At 38.8% G+C, this 13,352-nt stretch overlaps 1 protein-coding gene and 1 long non-coding RNA gene across 4 annotated transcripts in view; one reads left to right on the top strand and one right to left on the bottom strand.

The window, feature by feature from the left end:
• Window positions 1-2,074: 2,074 nt before the first annotated feature.
• Window positions 2,075-13,352, top strand: part of LOC107665261 (C-terminal-binding protein 1-like) — a 16,425-nt gene continuing 5,147 nt past the window's right edge. The window contains exons 1-6 of one of the 3 annotated variants that reach the window (XM_016456066.1): window positions 2,075-2,222; window positions 3,109-3,166; window positions 3,384-3,553; window positions 11,808-11,962; window positions 12,033-12,177; window positions 12,260-12,466. In XM_016456066.1, coding sequence (XP_016311552.1) covers window positions 3,496-3,553; window positions 11,808-11,962; window positions 12,033-12,177; window positions 12,260-12,466 — 565 coding nt within the window. In that variant the 5' untranslated portion in view covers window positions 2,075-2,222; window positions 3,109-3,166; window positions 3,384-3,495. Of the gene's footprint in view, window positions 2,223-2,661; window positions 2,681-3,108; window positions 3,167-3,383; window positions 3,554-10,848; window positions 10,942-11,807; window positions 11,963-12,032; window positions 12,178-12,259; window positions 12,467-13,352 lie in introns of those variants that run through there. The other 2 variants (XM_016456067.1, XM_016456069.1) reach the window with 2 other exon arrangements.
• Window positions 6,507-13,352, bottom strand: part of LOC107665262 (uncharacterized) — a 19,730-nt gene continuing 12,884 nt past the window's right edge. The window contains exon 3 of the long non-coding RNA XR_001631532.1: window positions 6,507-6,520. This is a non-coding gene — a long non-coding RNA (uncharacterized LOC107665262). The remainder of the gene's footprint in view (window positions 6,521-13,352) is intronic.

Here is a 13,352-nt window from a genome sequence, read left to right on the forward strand (position 1 = left end):
TTATAAATTAAGTTTTATAAATTAAAACTTTATAAATGAAATAAATGAGCTTATAAATTAAGTTTTAAGTATTTTGAAAAGAAAGTTTTGTGTGAGGGGTAGGGTTAGGATAGAAAATACAGTTTGTTCAGTAAAAAAAAAATCATTATTAAATGTCCCTATAAAACATGGAAACCCAACGTGTGTGTGTGTGTGTGTGTGGAGATGTAAACTGAAATTATTTCCCCCTCAATAACTATTGTTTTTATTGAAGAATATTCCAAATTCAGAATCTTGAATCCCCTGGAATCATCACATAAAATAAAATTATTTGATATTATTATTCAATATGTCAGCACTGCCTGGTTGTGTTAATAAAAAGTTTAAATAAAGCCAGTTTTACATTTTAAAGAATTTATTAAAATGCTAAAAAAAAAAAAAATTAATCCACCAACCTGTGTGTGTACTGGTATTCCCTATGTTATGGGGACCAAATGTCCCACAAAGGATTGTAATACCTGTTATATATATATATATATATATATACATACACCTAGCTACGTGTACTGTGTGTGTGTGGAGATGTAAACTGAAATTATTTCCCCCTCAATAACTATTGTTTTTATTGAAGAATATTCCAAATTCAGAATCTTGAATCCCCTGGAATCATCACATAAAATAAAATTATTTGATATTATTATTCAATATGTCAGCACTGCCTGGTTGTGTTAATAAAAAGTTTAAATAAAGCAAGCAGCGATGCCATAGAGCAGAAATAGCAGAGGAAATATCAGGGTATTTTGTGTTGAACAATGGGGGGCTCTTCAAGTCAAGTTTTAGTTGACAGATACAGACATGAATATTCAGGATTTAAGTGTGATGCTAATTCATTTACAAGTTAAAATGAATTTGGTTACTTCTGTTCTATAAATGTGAAAACATTTACACAGCATCTTAAAATATTATGAGAAATATCTTCTGTCTCCATGGAGGACATCCTAGTCTGCTCAACATAAACCTCTATATCAGTGGTCGCCAACCCGTAGATCGCGATCTTTATCACTGTCCCAGTAGATCCCGAAAATAACAGTAAAATAAGTACAAAAATGCATTACATTTCTGGGGTTATATTAATGTATCACTGAAGGGAACGGTCTTGAGAAAAGTTATCTTGGGCCTAAAAAGGTTGGTGACCACTGCTCTATATGGTTCTCAGCTCAACATCATAAGAAATACTTATGTCATTGTTCAAAATGTTGTAATGGTATTTCCTGTTTACTATCAGTATTAGCTGGGGAAAAGCTATTGTGGGGAAATGCTTCATTTAATAATTCATGGTCACATTCATTTACACGCTTTTATTTATGGTATATGGACTGGCTGCATAAAAATGAATTTAACAGCAAGTTGTTTATGAGGGCCCTTTCTAAACATATGATCACGTGACTCATAATGCTAATTTAGGTGGCGAGACGGCTCTCCTCCTGACACAGCTGACCCCTCTATATCCCTTACATAGCAATCTCCGAGTAAATCGGATGTATTAAGAAACGAAAATGAGCGCAGGGCCAAATTGCAGCCCGCGCGAGGGATATGGAAGGCCAAAGAGCCAAAAACACGTGAATTTTAACGCGTCAACAACGCGTATTTCACACGTAAACAACACGTATTTAACGCGTTAAATACGTGTTGTTTACGTGTGAAATGCGCGTGTTTAACGCGTTAAAATTAATGTGTTTTCGGCTGCTTGGCCTTCCATAGAGGGAGCCCGCAGTGTCGCAGACGGACCGGTAGGAGGCGCTCGTCCGTGCAGCGCTCACCTCTCTGCTCCGAGCGCTCGCTCTTTCCACAGCACGTTGTCTGTGCGGCCTCGACTTCCTTTTCTGTGCGGATTTCATGGCGAGCCATACAACACGTATTTAACGCGTTAAATACGTGTTGTTTACATGTGAAATGCGCGTGTTTAACGCGTTGTTGACGCGTTAAAATTAATGTGTTTTTGGCTGTATTGCCTTCCATAGAGGGAGCCCGCAGTGTCGCAGACGGACCGGTAGGAGGCGCTCGTCCGTGCAGCGCTCACCTCTCTGCTCCGAGCGCTCGCTCTTTCCACAGCACGTTGTCTGTGCGGCCTCGACTTCCTTTTCTGTGCGGATTTCATGGCGAGCCATAGCGCGGAAGAGTTGATTCGCCTACCGTGACCACACCGACCCGTGCGTCAACCTCCAGAAACGCGTTTTTTTCGGGTGAGTGGGGCGCGTTACCCTGCTTTTGGATGATCTTTGAGCCATTACTCGCATCAGACTGTCGACTGTGTGTGCTGTGAGCCTGCCGTGTGTTATTATGACTCTACCTCTCACTCTCTGTGTTTAATGTTTGGTAACGTTAGCTCAGTTAGCAAGCAGTCCAAGCGCCTTTCTCAGTGTGTGTGTTTACAGTCAGAGAAGCAACGAGAGACGAAAGCGGTTAAAAACCACAAATAAGCTCGTGTGTTTCGCTCAGCGTGTGCTTTTGGGGGTTCATCGTGCAGTCAGTTGCATTGTTTCTTGCTGCATGTGCTAATTAGCTAGCACAGGGCTAACTGAAGAACTTGCAGCGAGCGAGCGACGCGACAAAACTACAACGCCCCCGTTCAAACGAGCGAAACAAACCGCTGATTTGCTGGGTTTAACGCGACTCTTCGAGCGACCCGACGCCTCGCGGGGTTTGTAAACATTTCACATCATTTGCGCGCTCTTCTGTCGCTTTTCCTTCCCTGCTTCACACGGACTTATGAGCAACAACAGCGAGAAATGTTTCAAAGAAACGAGACCGAAGTTAATCGCGAAGTGCTCACGATGCGGTTTCCGAAAACACGTTCATTTGTTTATTCATTCGCTCGTTTTACAGAGTTATTTAGACTTTACGTATCATTTCAGTGAAATGGTCCTAAATAAGTGAGTTTAAAACTAACGTTAGATGAAGCCTCTCTGAGGCGCTACAGCATTAAAGCTAGCGAAGCATCTCTTTCCGAAGCCTCAGATGATACTGTGAATGTCTGTTTTATAGTTTTTATTGTAAAAGATGCTGTTTCTAGGCTCTGTTCTTATAACCAATGCTTGTTTAACGTTAAGGTGTGATTTTCTCTTTCAGCTGCCGTTATAAAGGCCGTGACGTCAGCAGGGTGGTTGGCTGGCTTTGACGTCATCAGGTGGGTAGTTTAATTATTTGACATTTTCCCACCACTATCTTTTAAGTACCAGTCATTTATGTGGGCGCAGGAGAACCTTTTCTAGAATGAGTAGTATTTTACACTAGACGAAGTGCATGAGCTTGTTTATTCTGGCGTGATGGTTGGATGTGGTGTGTGCTCAGTAACTGAACGCTTTTGGTCTGAAGCTTGTAACATGCGAAATTCATCTTTGCAGGTGTTTTAAGGATTTTTGGGTGGTTTCTGGACTGAACGCTGTGCTGTGTTCCCTCACCCTCTCTTTCGGCGTGTTGTGGCTGTAGCTGGTATTACTGAAGAACTGCCAGTCGATGGCTCTGATGGACAAACACAAAGTGAAGCGGCAGAGACTGGACCGCATCTGTGAAGGTGAGAAGATAAGACTAATGCAACTAGATGAGATGGATAAAAATAGATATGATTGACTATCAACAACCCAGGTCTCTTTAAAGTCAACATGAAATTACATTTGCACCACTTTACATCCATAATGTGGCTTGTGAAACGAGATACTCCAGGACAAAATGTAGGGTGGGACTTGATTTCATCTGGAAATTGATTGGGTTTGTTGAAAGTGGGTGTTACATAGTTATCAGTTAACTGCAGACACCTGTCAAGATATTATGTTTTGATGAAAACAATGTATCTCTTTGTTTTAATGTGCACTGATGGAACTTTCGCAATAAGACCATTGAATGTAATGTTGGCTTTCAGATGCACAGGCCTGGAAAGCATTGCATTTCAAGTCTTTCGCTGAGCTTCAGAAAGTGATGTGAAGTTTCACTTTGTAATTTGAATTTGCCACTGTAGTTAGTCAGATTTGCTTTATTTGACATGTATGCATTCTTAAATGTATTCTTATACAAATGTTTATAGAGTAGACCTAGTGGGGCTGCCCCCTAATAGTGACTAACCATTAGTCAACGAGAAGAGGCTTATTAGTCGCTTGGTCGCAGAAAAAAAATTCCACAGGAAGTGGCGAAGTCACGTAGTCCATGACGGACATCCAAACGTTCGTTTCGTTCATCGACCTCAAATGTGGCTTATCATCTGAAACATGTAAGTAGTAGTAACATTACATGGTTAACATTACGCGCTAACGTTAACCTAGAAAAGTGTGTGCTATTAACGTATTTGTGCAGAGTGTGGAAGCTGAATGGTAGTGCACTCACTGTATGACCGTTAACTTGGAGGCACCGGTGCGATCATTTGCATTTAACTTAAAATACTCTGTCATTTTTGCTCATACAGAGTAATACATCTTTTGAATTTGTAAAAGGTTTACTTTTATGTGTGTGCACTCACAATAACAGAACGTTGTGCTTTTGTAAAATAATGAAAGCAAACAAGGTGCGCTTTCTGCCATCTAGGTCTCTGTGAACTTGAGCACGTCGAAAAAAATGAACCGAAACACTGTGCTTGCTTCACAGACATGAGAAATATATCTATAGAAAGTGTCGTCGACTTCACTGCAGCCGAAAATGCAGAAAACACTAGCTTATCAATGAATTATTATAATGTTAAGGCAGTCTTCTTGCTATTTTTTCTCTCACGCATTCATAATCATTACTTCTGCCGGTGTGCTGTGGCAAGTTTTATCCATGCGCTTGAGCGCTGATAGGCTATAAGCAATTAAAGGCTCATTGTTATGAATTATATGGTTTATTAATATAAACGTGCGATTAGTTTACTAATTGCTAAAAGTGAACGACTACTAGTCGACTAGAAAAATCTTTGGTCGAGGGCAGCCCTATAGAGTAGTGATTAATTATTTTGTGTGTGTGTGAACCTTGAGCAGGGCTTAACGTTCTCCGGCACCATGCCGGATCTCCGGCATGCAGCATTTGGCTGCGGGAAAAAAGAAACCTACATTAAAAAAAAAAACTATCACTTTCGAGTCCATGAGTTTGCCTACCAGTGGTACTAGAGGAGCACAGCTTTCACTCTCAAGCAAATTATCATTACTAGCCAATCAGAATTTTTTTGCTCTTATAAACACGAGACGCGCATAATAGTATCCAACTGCAGAGTCGCAGCCCTGATGAATGGAGAAGTGCGACACGTTAAAAAAGCTGCGAGGCGCAATGGTCAAAGATGTCCATCTAGCGCATATTTACATAGAAAAACTTAATTAAAAAGCAGCGGAGCTTTGTAAACGGCTCAGAGTAATCGCGTCATCTCCATAAGAATGATATGATTGCCAGAACAAATTTACCGGGATTTTTGAAAAGGTCCTGTTCACACATGATCTCTTAATGGTAATTTACCAGTAAAGACTGTATGTGTGAAAAGGGCTAAACTCTTCCTCTGCATATGCTGTGAATTTGAATTGCTTAACGTTCATCTGTGAAAACAGTAGGGATGTAACAATTAACCGCGAGCCGGTTGAAAATAGATTTAAATATGTGACTATTCAAATCGGTTGAGATGGGGTAGAGATTAGGGGTAGTTTATATGAATGTATGTCTGAGGGGAACTTACTGTCTTTAGAAAAGTTTAGATGGTATTTTTTCTTTTCATCTTGCCTCTGTATAAAGCATATTAAAGTTCACAAGTGCAGCGCTGCTTTGTTTACAGCGGAAACAAAGGAAACGCTTTAAGCGCCACCTGCTGGCAAAGAGTGAATCTGCGTCTCGTTCGGCTCGTCTGCTGTTTCTGTTTCATGCAGATATTTATGTATAGTTTCACAAAACTGAAGTCAAACCATTCTGTTTTTGCTTCAAATTTCGAAATGATACAATGCAATTTAGATTAAAAACTGCTCATGTTGCATGTATGCAGCATCTTTGTTTGGATCATGATTCAAATGCAGTGGTTGCCTCTAATTTTAAATGGAAAGAGCACAGACAAAGCCTTAGTTTGTTTATATGAAGAGATTTATTTTATTTGTTACTTATTTATTTGATTTGGGGCTTGTTTTAAAATTTCAATTTAGTTTTGTTATTTACATTTACATTATATTTAAATTTTGCCATTTAGCAGACGCTTTTATCCAAAGCGATTTACAAATGAGGACAATAGAAGCAATCAAAACCAACAAAAGAGAAGTAATATGCAAGTGCTATATTAGTTTATTATAGTGTTATATTTCAATTTCACAAAGAAATGTGCAGAATTTTGTCCAAGCAATAATAAAAGGACACATTTAATTTATAATTTGTCTTAAACCTCATTTCATTAAAAAAATCATGAATCGAATCGTGAAATCAAAATTGTGAATCGAATCGTGAGTTGAGTGAATCGTTACGTCCCTAGAAAACAGTGTGCATTATCTCACTAGATTAACGTAACGTAAATCATTTATAAACCTTTGCCAACACAGGAGAATACATCAACCTATTTCTAAATATGCCATTTATTGTACATCGCGATTTCAAAATAAAAATGTCTGAGTTTGCATGTGGCCAAATGTGAATATTTAATGGATTTAAACATCATTTAATCACACTGTAAAGTGGAATGTCACCAGGCTGTTGGTGACCTCTGCAGGTATTTGTTATAAGACATAATGTACTCAAGTTGGTTATGTTCATATTATGTATAGGCATATTAAATTATGTATTTTAACAGTGTTGTTCAATAAAACCATGTAATTACTTTATTTGAGACAATTATTATTGCCTCATTGTTAGTTTATATATAAATAGTCATACTAAAGCCTGGTTTTCATTTAGGTCTGTTTGTTACTAAAAAATATCAGATTACTCTGTTGTCAAAATAATCAGTAGGTTACTCGATTACGAAAATAATCATTAGTTACAGCCCTACATTAGTTAAAATATTTCAAAATACAACTGCATTGTTTTACTTTTTGACACATATTTTGTCATTGGAAAATGTCTTAAAATAGTATTAAAATATTGTCTCGTTCTAGTGAACCAAGTATCTGTATTTTGTCTCATCTTGTGAGCTAAGTGTATTGTCACACCCCTAGTGTCGATAAGCGGTGATATAGCTCATAAATTTCCAAGTGTATGATATAGCTTTCATTCTTCAGGTCAACCATATATTCATGAAAAAAAAAAGTCAGTTTAAATAAGGAAAGCAATAACTTTGCAATACTATCCTTTCAAATGTTAAAGTTGCTACAGTCATGGCATGCTTTGCATGTGCTGCCCCATCCCCCCCGCCCCCGGAAAAAAGCTCAGGATTTTTTTTTTTTGCTTTAACCCCTGCTTGAGTGAATCATCTGGCACGGTCAATACTGTCAGTGAACTAGCAAACACTGAGTGTTGGGTGGGTGATATGGTTGTTTCTCGAATGTTTGGCATGTTTGTCTGACAGATACAGGAGTTGCGAGACAGTTTGAGCTCTGTTTTCTTATCATTCCCCCGTCTGTCTGTGTGCGCCGACACGGGCAGCTCAAACACTCACACTGCTGTTATTAAACACCAGCGCCTGTGTGTACTTTATTAAATAGTTCATTACTACTGAATAAACTTAACTCCTGTCCATTGACACTTTAATACAATCAAGGGAAAGCTAGTTCTTTAGATTTGGTAAATGCAGTCTCATCTCATAAAGATGCTCATTTGGAGGTGTGTAATGAACAAAGGGGGCAGGCTGCATATTAATGAATCAGCGCGCTGTATATTGTAGTCCCTTTTATGTTTTTGGCATGTGTAACTACTCATCATCAAAGAGGAACTCTGACGCCACAGATGTATATGATGTTGATTTTAGACTTGCTTGCTAAAATTTAAATAGGACCTTATTTTATGGCCCCAGTGTTTGATGGGTAGTAGTCGGATCAGTGAAATGTGCAGTATCTATTTGGCATTACATCAAGATTGACTGAACACTGGATGTAATTCTTCATCAACAGGGCTCCAGACTGCGACTAAAACGGTCGCATTTGTGAACAAAAATATTAATTTACGAGTGAAGTGTTTGATGAGGTTGCCACTGGCGACTAGATATTTACGTTATGACTTAAAAATTTGCATGTAATGCCTTTTTTCCTGATTGTTTTGCGATCGCATCATTTGCTATGTTCACGTATTAAACTGAGATGATGCGCATCAAAGTATTAGTGGAAAAAAGGAGTTTCAAACAGTCCTCTCTGCAGCACAGCAGCGCTGACACACACCTGATAAAAGCAGCTCAGCTGTACAGCGCGAGAGAGATTGAAATGCCGGAGACGTGCAAGTAAAAGTGTGGAAAAGCAGAGTCTATTTCGTGCACTTGAACAAAGTACAACAGGTAAAGCTGTCAGATGTGTGGATATTGGCAGTATCTTTAACAATTCTCGTTTATAATCCTTACTAATATGGCTTCTTCTTATCAAGATCTTAGTCTATATGCTGTGTTCTGTTAATGCGTGAACTTCATATTATTTGAAGCACACTTGCTGTCCATTAATCGCAAAATGCTTTGTTACTTTTTAATAAACAAAGTATCAACTTTATAATTATGCCAAATTCATAACGAATTTCAAACAATAAATACAGTTTTGGCGCTCTTTAATGCAGCAGGCGCGATCGCTTTAGCGCCTCAGTTCAAGCGGCAAGTGAACCCATTATATCCTTCTCTTTACTACTGTAGTACATAATGAACATGAATTAACATCAAACCGTAGCCTATTTTATAAGAAAGCCTACAGTACAACTTACTGAAATGTCTCATGTAAAAGCTCAAACTGCGAAAAACGTGTAAAGCTTGTAAACATTGCAACATAATATACATTTACCTCAGAATAACCATTCGGTACCCATAAGCTCATCAGTCAGCTAGAAAATAACTATAAAGAAGAGCATTTTGCTATATTTATGCGCTATTGGATGTTAATATTTTACTTAACCTGTTGTCTACATGATTCAACTTCTCCTATACAAAATTGCATTTTACTAATGAAGCAAAACAGACTGAATGTGTGAACGACATATGACAACACTTATAGGATGCACTGAGGAGGAGCCCAAACTACACTCAGTGGCCAAGTGATGCTTATGGTCCATACTATTTGTACAGATTCTGTGTCATGAACAATTCTTTGTGACCATATATTTCAAGTTGGAAAAGATGTTTAATTCCCACTTTAAGTTAACCTTAGTTCCCAGGTCATCTGCAAGATCGATTAAAATGCTGATAATTTTAAGAAAAGATGAGACATTATCACATGAAAGTATGATTGAAATGTTAAAAAATAATAATAAAATAAATAAAACACGTTTATTCTGTGGCACCTAAAAAAATAATTTTGTGACTAAAGTTTTTCTTATAGGAGCCAATGGCTCCTTACTCAATTTTTTTTTGTTTGGAGCCCTGATCAAGTTGCAATTCATTGGCGACAATTTGGGAAACGTCTCGCTACACTGCATATCGTGATTTATTTTTATTTATTTATTTTTTCAGCTTTTGGCCTGCATTTACATGCCCTGTAATTTAAACTTTGCAGTTGATATAAATGCCATGAAAATGACCATATTTTGTCTATTTGGTGTAATGAAATGTGTTTATGCGGTTTAAGGTTCAAAAAACACATTATTTTCCACATACTAGATTAAAATGCCTGAATCTTCCAGTAAAAATGTTTAGACTTTTGCAGGACTCTCAAGTCATTTGTATTCTGCAAAAATCCTTGCTCTTGTAAGTTCGCCTTCATCTGCCTCCACATCTAAAAAAAACCAAGAATCAAGTTCCCACCCTATAATTTTATTTATTTTTTTATTAATCTTACACTCAAATATACATTAAAATGCAGAAGAAAAGATCTGTCGCTTCTGTTACATTGCAGTTTTATAACAGGTTACTACTTTGTTCTGGCAGTCGGATGACGCTTAATAAATTTGCTTGATAGGAGCTTTAATTTGTGTCCCTAATAGTTTTATTGTGGTAACCATTTTATAAAAGCAGTAAGGCCTTAAAGGCTGTGCTGTATTTAAAGATGAGAATTAAGCATTTACTGAATGCAAGAATACAGAATTCAACATTGGCTGAAGGCAGTCATTACAGAGCAAAAGAAAACATGGAAATGGTTCTCGATTTCCACCCTTAGCTCACTTTGTGCCCTTTCCAATGACAGTGTTAACCATATGGCACAGCCTCTTGTATTTTATTGCTTAATTGTGGCATTTTAAATGCTAATCCAAATAGGGAGAGTGTCATGTGCTGTTAAGCAATTTACATAGAAATTGTAAGCGGCAGCTTCACTGTTGCAAGTCCCATCAGCTGTTGCCTCGGGTCAAACCTTTCTATTAAGCAAAGCAAGCCGTTTTTGTATGCAGATAAAAATCCTGTGAGAATATTTAGTGTGTCATTTGCTCAGGGAGTAAAATTTTTGCATTGCAAAAAATGTGCTTGTCTTAAAAAAAAAAAAAAATCTTGCTGATCATTTTCCAGATAATTAAAGTCAGTTTTATGGCTACAGCTGCAGATGACAATGATATTCATCCAAGTGACAGCAAAAGAGAGAGCGGAGGGGGCAGGTGGAGAAGATAACGGAGGTGTTTCTTCAGAAGAGCAGGGTCATGTAGATGTGAGCAGAATGTGACTGTCTCTTTAAAAAAACCGACAACTGCCTAACTGCGTCTAGTGCTGCTTGTCAGTGCCGTGGAGGTTCGTGCTGGTTGGCCAGCACTCAAAGCCCAGGCCTCTGATTGGACTGCTGCTGCGGGGGAGGGGCCAGTGTGGATGACATGGGAGATGGGTGTCTGCCAGGCAAAAACAGCCTGACACTGATTGTAAGGGGTGGAGAGAGAGAGCGATAGAAGGAGAGGAGGGGAGAGAAGACAGGCGCGTGGATTTCATGATGCAAGGTTTGGACCTACATGTACCTGTTTGATGTTACGTGTGTGTGTTGCTTCGAAGATGCAGTAATTCACATGGGTGTGGTGTCAGAAGCAGGCGTAGTTTTCTTTTTTGCCGCGTCTAGTGCGTGTCCTTGCAGCTTGAGCAAGTGTGTGTGTGTGTGTGTGTGTGTGTGAGAGAGTGTGTGTGAGTGTGTGTGTGAGTGTGAGCAAGTGTGTGTGAGTGTCCAGGTTACATACTTTTTAGGTTAAACCAACAGTATCGTTTGTCAGGTTGGGGGGGTTGGGGTGGACCCTGGAGTTATTAGGAGCTGTTGTCTTGCCTCATAGGCGTAACAATCATAAAATTGTTTCCTGGAATTTGAGGCCTCTAACATTCAAAATGTAACAAAATTCTCTGTGGCATCGCAGTAGTTTGGAGTCAAGTGATATAGACTTTTGTTGATGTAAATCTTCTATATGGTAGAAATGCTGATAGTCTTGAAAGGCTTGGAAATATTTGGTTTTGCCTCTCATAATGAGTTAGGCTGGATAGTTATTGAATGCTGCTTAACTGTTGGCCAGCATGGCTCTGAGGAAACTGAAAGGCCTTTTAAAATCAGTCAACCGATTATTATACGTACCACCTAATCTGATTTAATGAACCTTGAAGTAAATGTCGTCTTGGTTGCAGACCATGGCAGATGCTGCTGTTGTTTATTAACATGACTAGCATCCATAAGCCAAGCGGGTTTTAAAATGTCTGCTTATAGACACATGTAAAGAACACAAATATGGAGTTTTGTGAGATGACCAGAATTGTGGGCATTTGAACAAATTAAGTTCCCATTACATGTAATAAATGATTGAGTAAGGTTATTCTTGGTGTCCTGCAGGCATTCGACCACCCATCCTCAATGGCCCCATGCACCCTCGTCCTCTGGTGGCACTGCTGGATGGGCGGGACTGTACGGTGGAGATGCCCATCCTGAAGGACGTGGCCACCGTGGCCTTCTGTGATGCCCAGTCCACCCAGGAGATCCACGAGAAGGTAATGTCACAGGTTGTGCCCATATCCCAGGCCTTTATACAGTGCGTTTCATAGGTTTTTTACTCTGCAGGTCTTAAACGAGGCTGTTGCTGCTTTGCTCTACCACACCATCACGCTCTCGCGAGACGACCTGGACAAGTTTAAAGGTCTTCGGGTCATTGTGAGGATTGGCAGTGGGTTTGACAATGTTGATATAAAAGCTGCAGCAGAGCTGGGTGAGTTTTGTTCCTGTGTTGTGAAATGATTGTGAGTTCAAGTCAAACTGACTTGTTTGTATTGGTTCTTTGTCTTAAACAGGTATAGCAGTGTGTAATGTGCCAGCCGCGTCTGTGGAGGAGACGGCAGACACCGCAATGTGTCTAATTCTGAATCTGTACCGCCGCGTCACCTGGATGCATCAGGCTCTGCGTGAGGGCACCCGTGCCTCCAGCGTGGAGCAGATCCGGGAGGTGGCAGGAGGCGCAGCACGTATTCGAGGGGAAACGTTGGGCATCATTGGACTGGGTGAGTCCTGACGTATTTTACTCAGGGCTCAAAGAATCAGCTCAATTAAGGCGAGAGCTAAAACTTCTATACATATAAAATAACTAGAATATAAGTTGTATTACTAAATATAAAACGTGACAAACTGCAGCTTTTAATTAAATATTTATTTTAAAAAAGCATGACACTACAGGCAAAATCTTTTTTTTTTTTTTCCTTCCATGCACAGGTCAATTTTGAGATTGTGGGCTTTTTGGCTCTTCATAATGTGTAGTTTCAGACTAGTTGAAATAAAATATCCAAAATACACATTTAAATTTTTATTTCAATGCACTTTGTCTATTTGCATCTGTTGATTTCAATTACAGTACATATCTTTAAAGGCCCTTTTTCCCCTGTAAATCTCCACTTTAATAGCACTTACACCAAACTTTATAGTTTTATATTACTGTTTATATTTTTAAATATTTTTGCAGGGTTTGTTCTAGTGCTGTCAAATCAATTAATCACATCCAAAATAAAAGTTTGTTTACATAACGTGTGTACTGTGTATATTTATATGTATAAATAAATACACAAACATACATGTATATATTTAAGAAATAGTTGCGTGTGTGTATATATATATATATATATATATATATTAGGGCTGCACGATATATCTAAATATCGCAATATGCATATCGTAAGGGTGTGCGATATCTGAATCATTTTAATAATAGGCTACTTAAATCAAAACGTTGCAAAAGGTCAAAATTTTAGTTCGACGCATATAGCAGAGAATTGCTTGACGTTAAAGAGTTGTGCAATAAGTTGCAGAAAACAACTCTTTGCCGTCTCGTCTTGCTGTCTGACTCACACCTGAAGCGCGCACAAGCCGCATCTCGCGCAGCGTCTCTTCAGTTCT

This window comes from Sinocyclocheilus anshuiensis, unplaced genomic scaffold (genome assembly GCF_001515605.1).
Source record: "Sinocyclocheilus anshuiensis isolate Anshui unplaced genomic scaffold, SAMN03320099.WGS_v1.1 scaffold483, whole genome shotgun sequence".
In the NCBI taxonomy this organism is placed as follows: Eukaryota; Metazoa; Chordata; class Actinopteri; order Cypriniformes; family Cyprinidae; genus Sinocyclocheilus; species Sinocyclocheilus anshuiensis.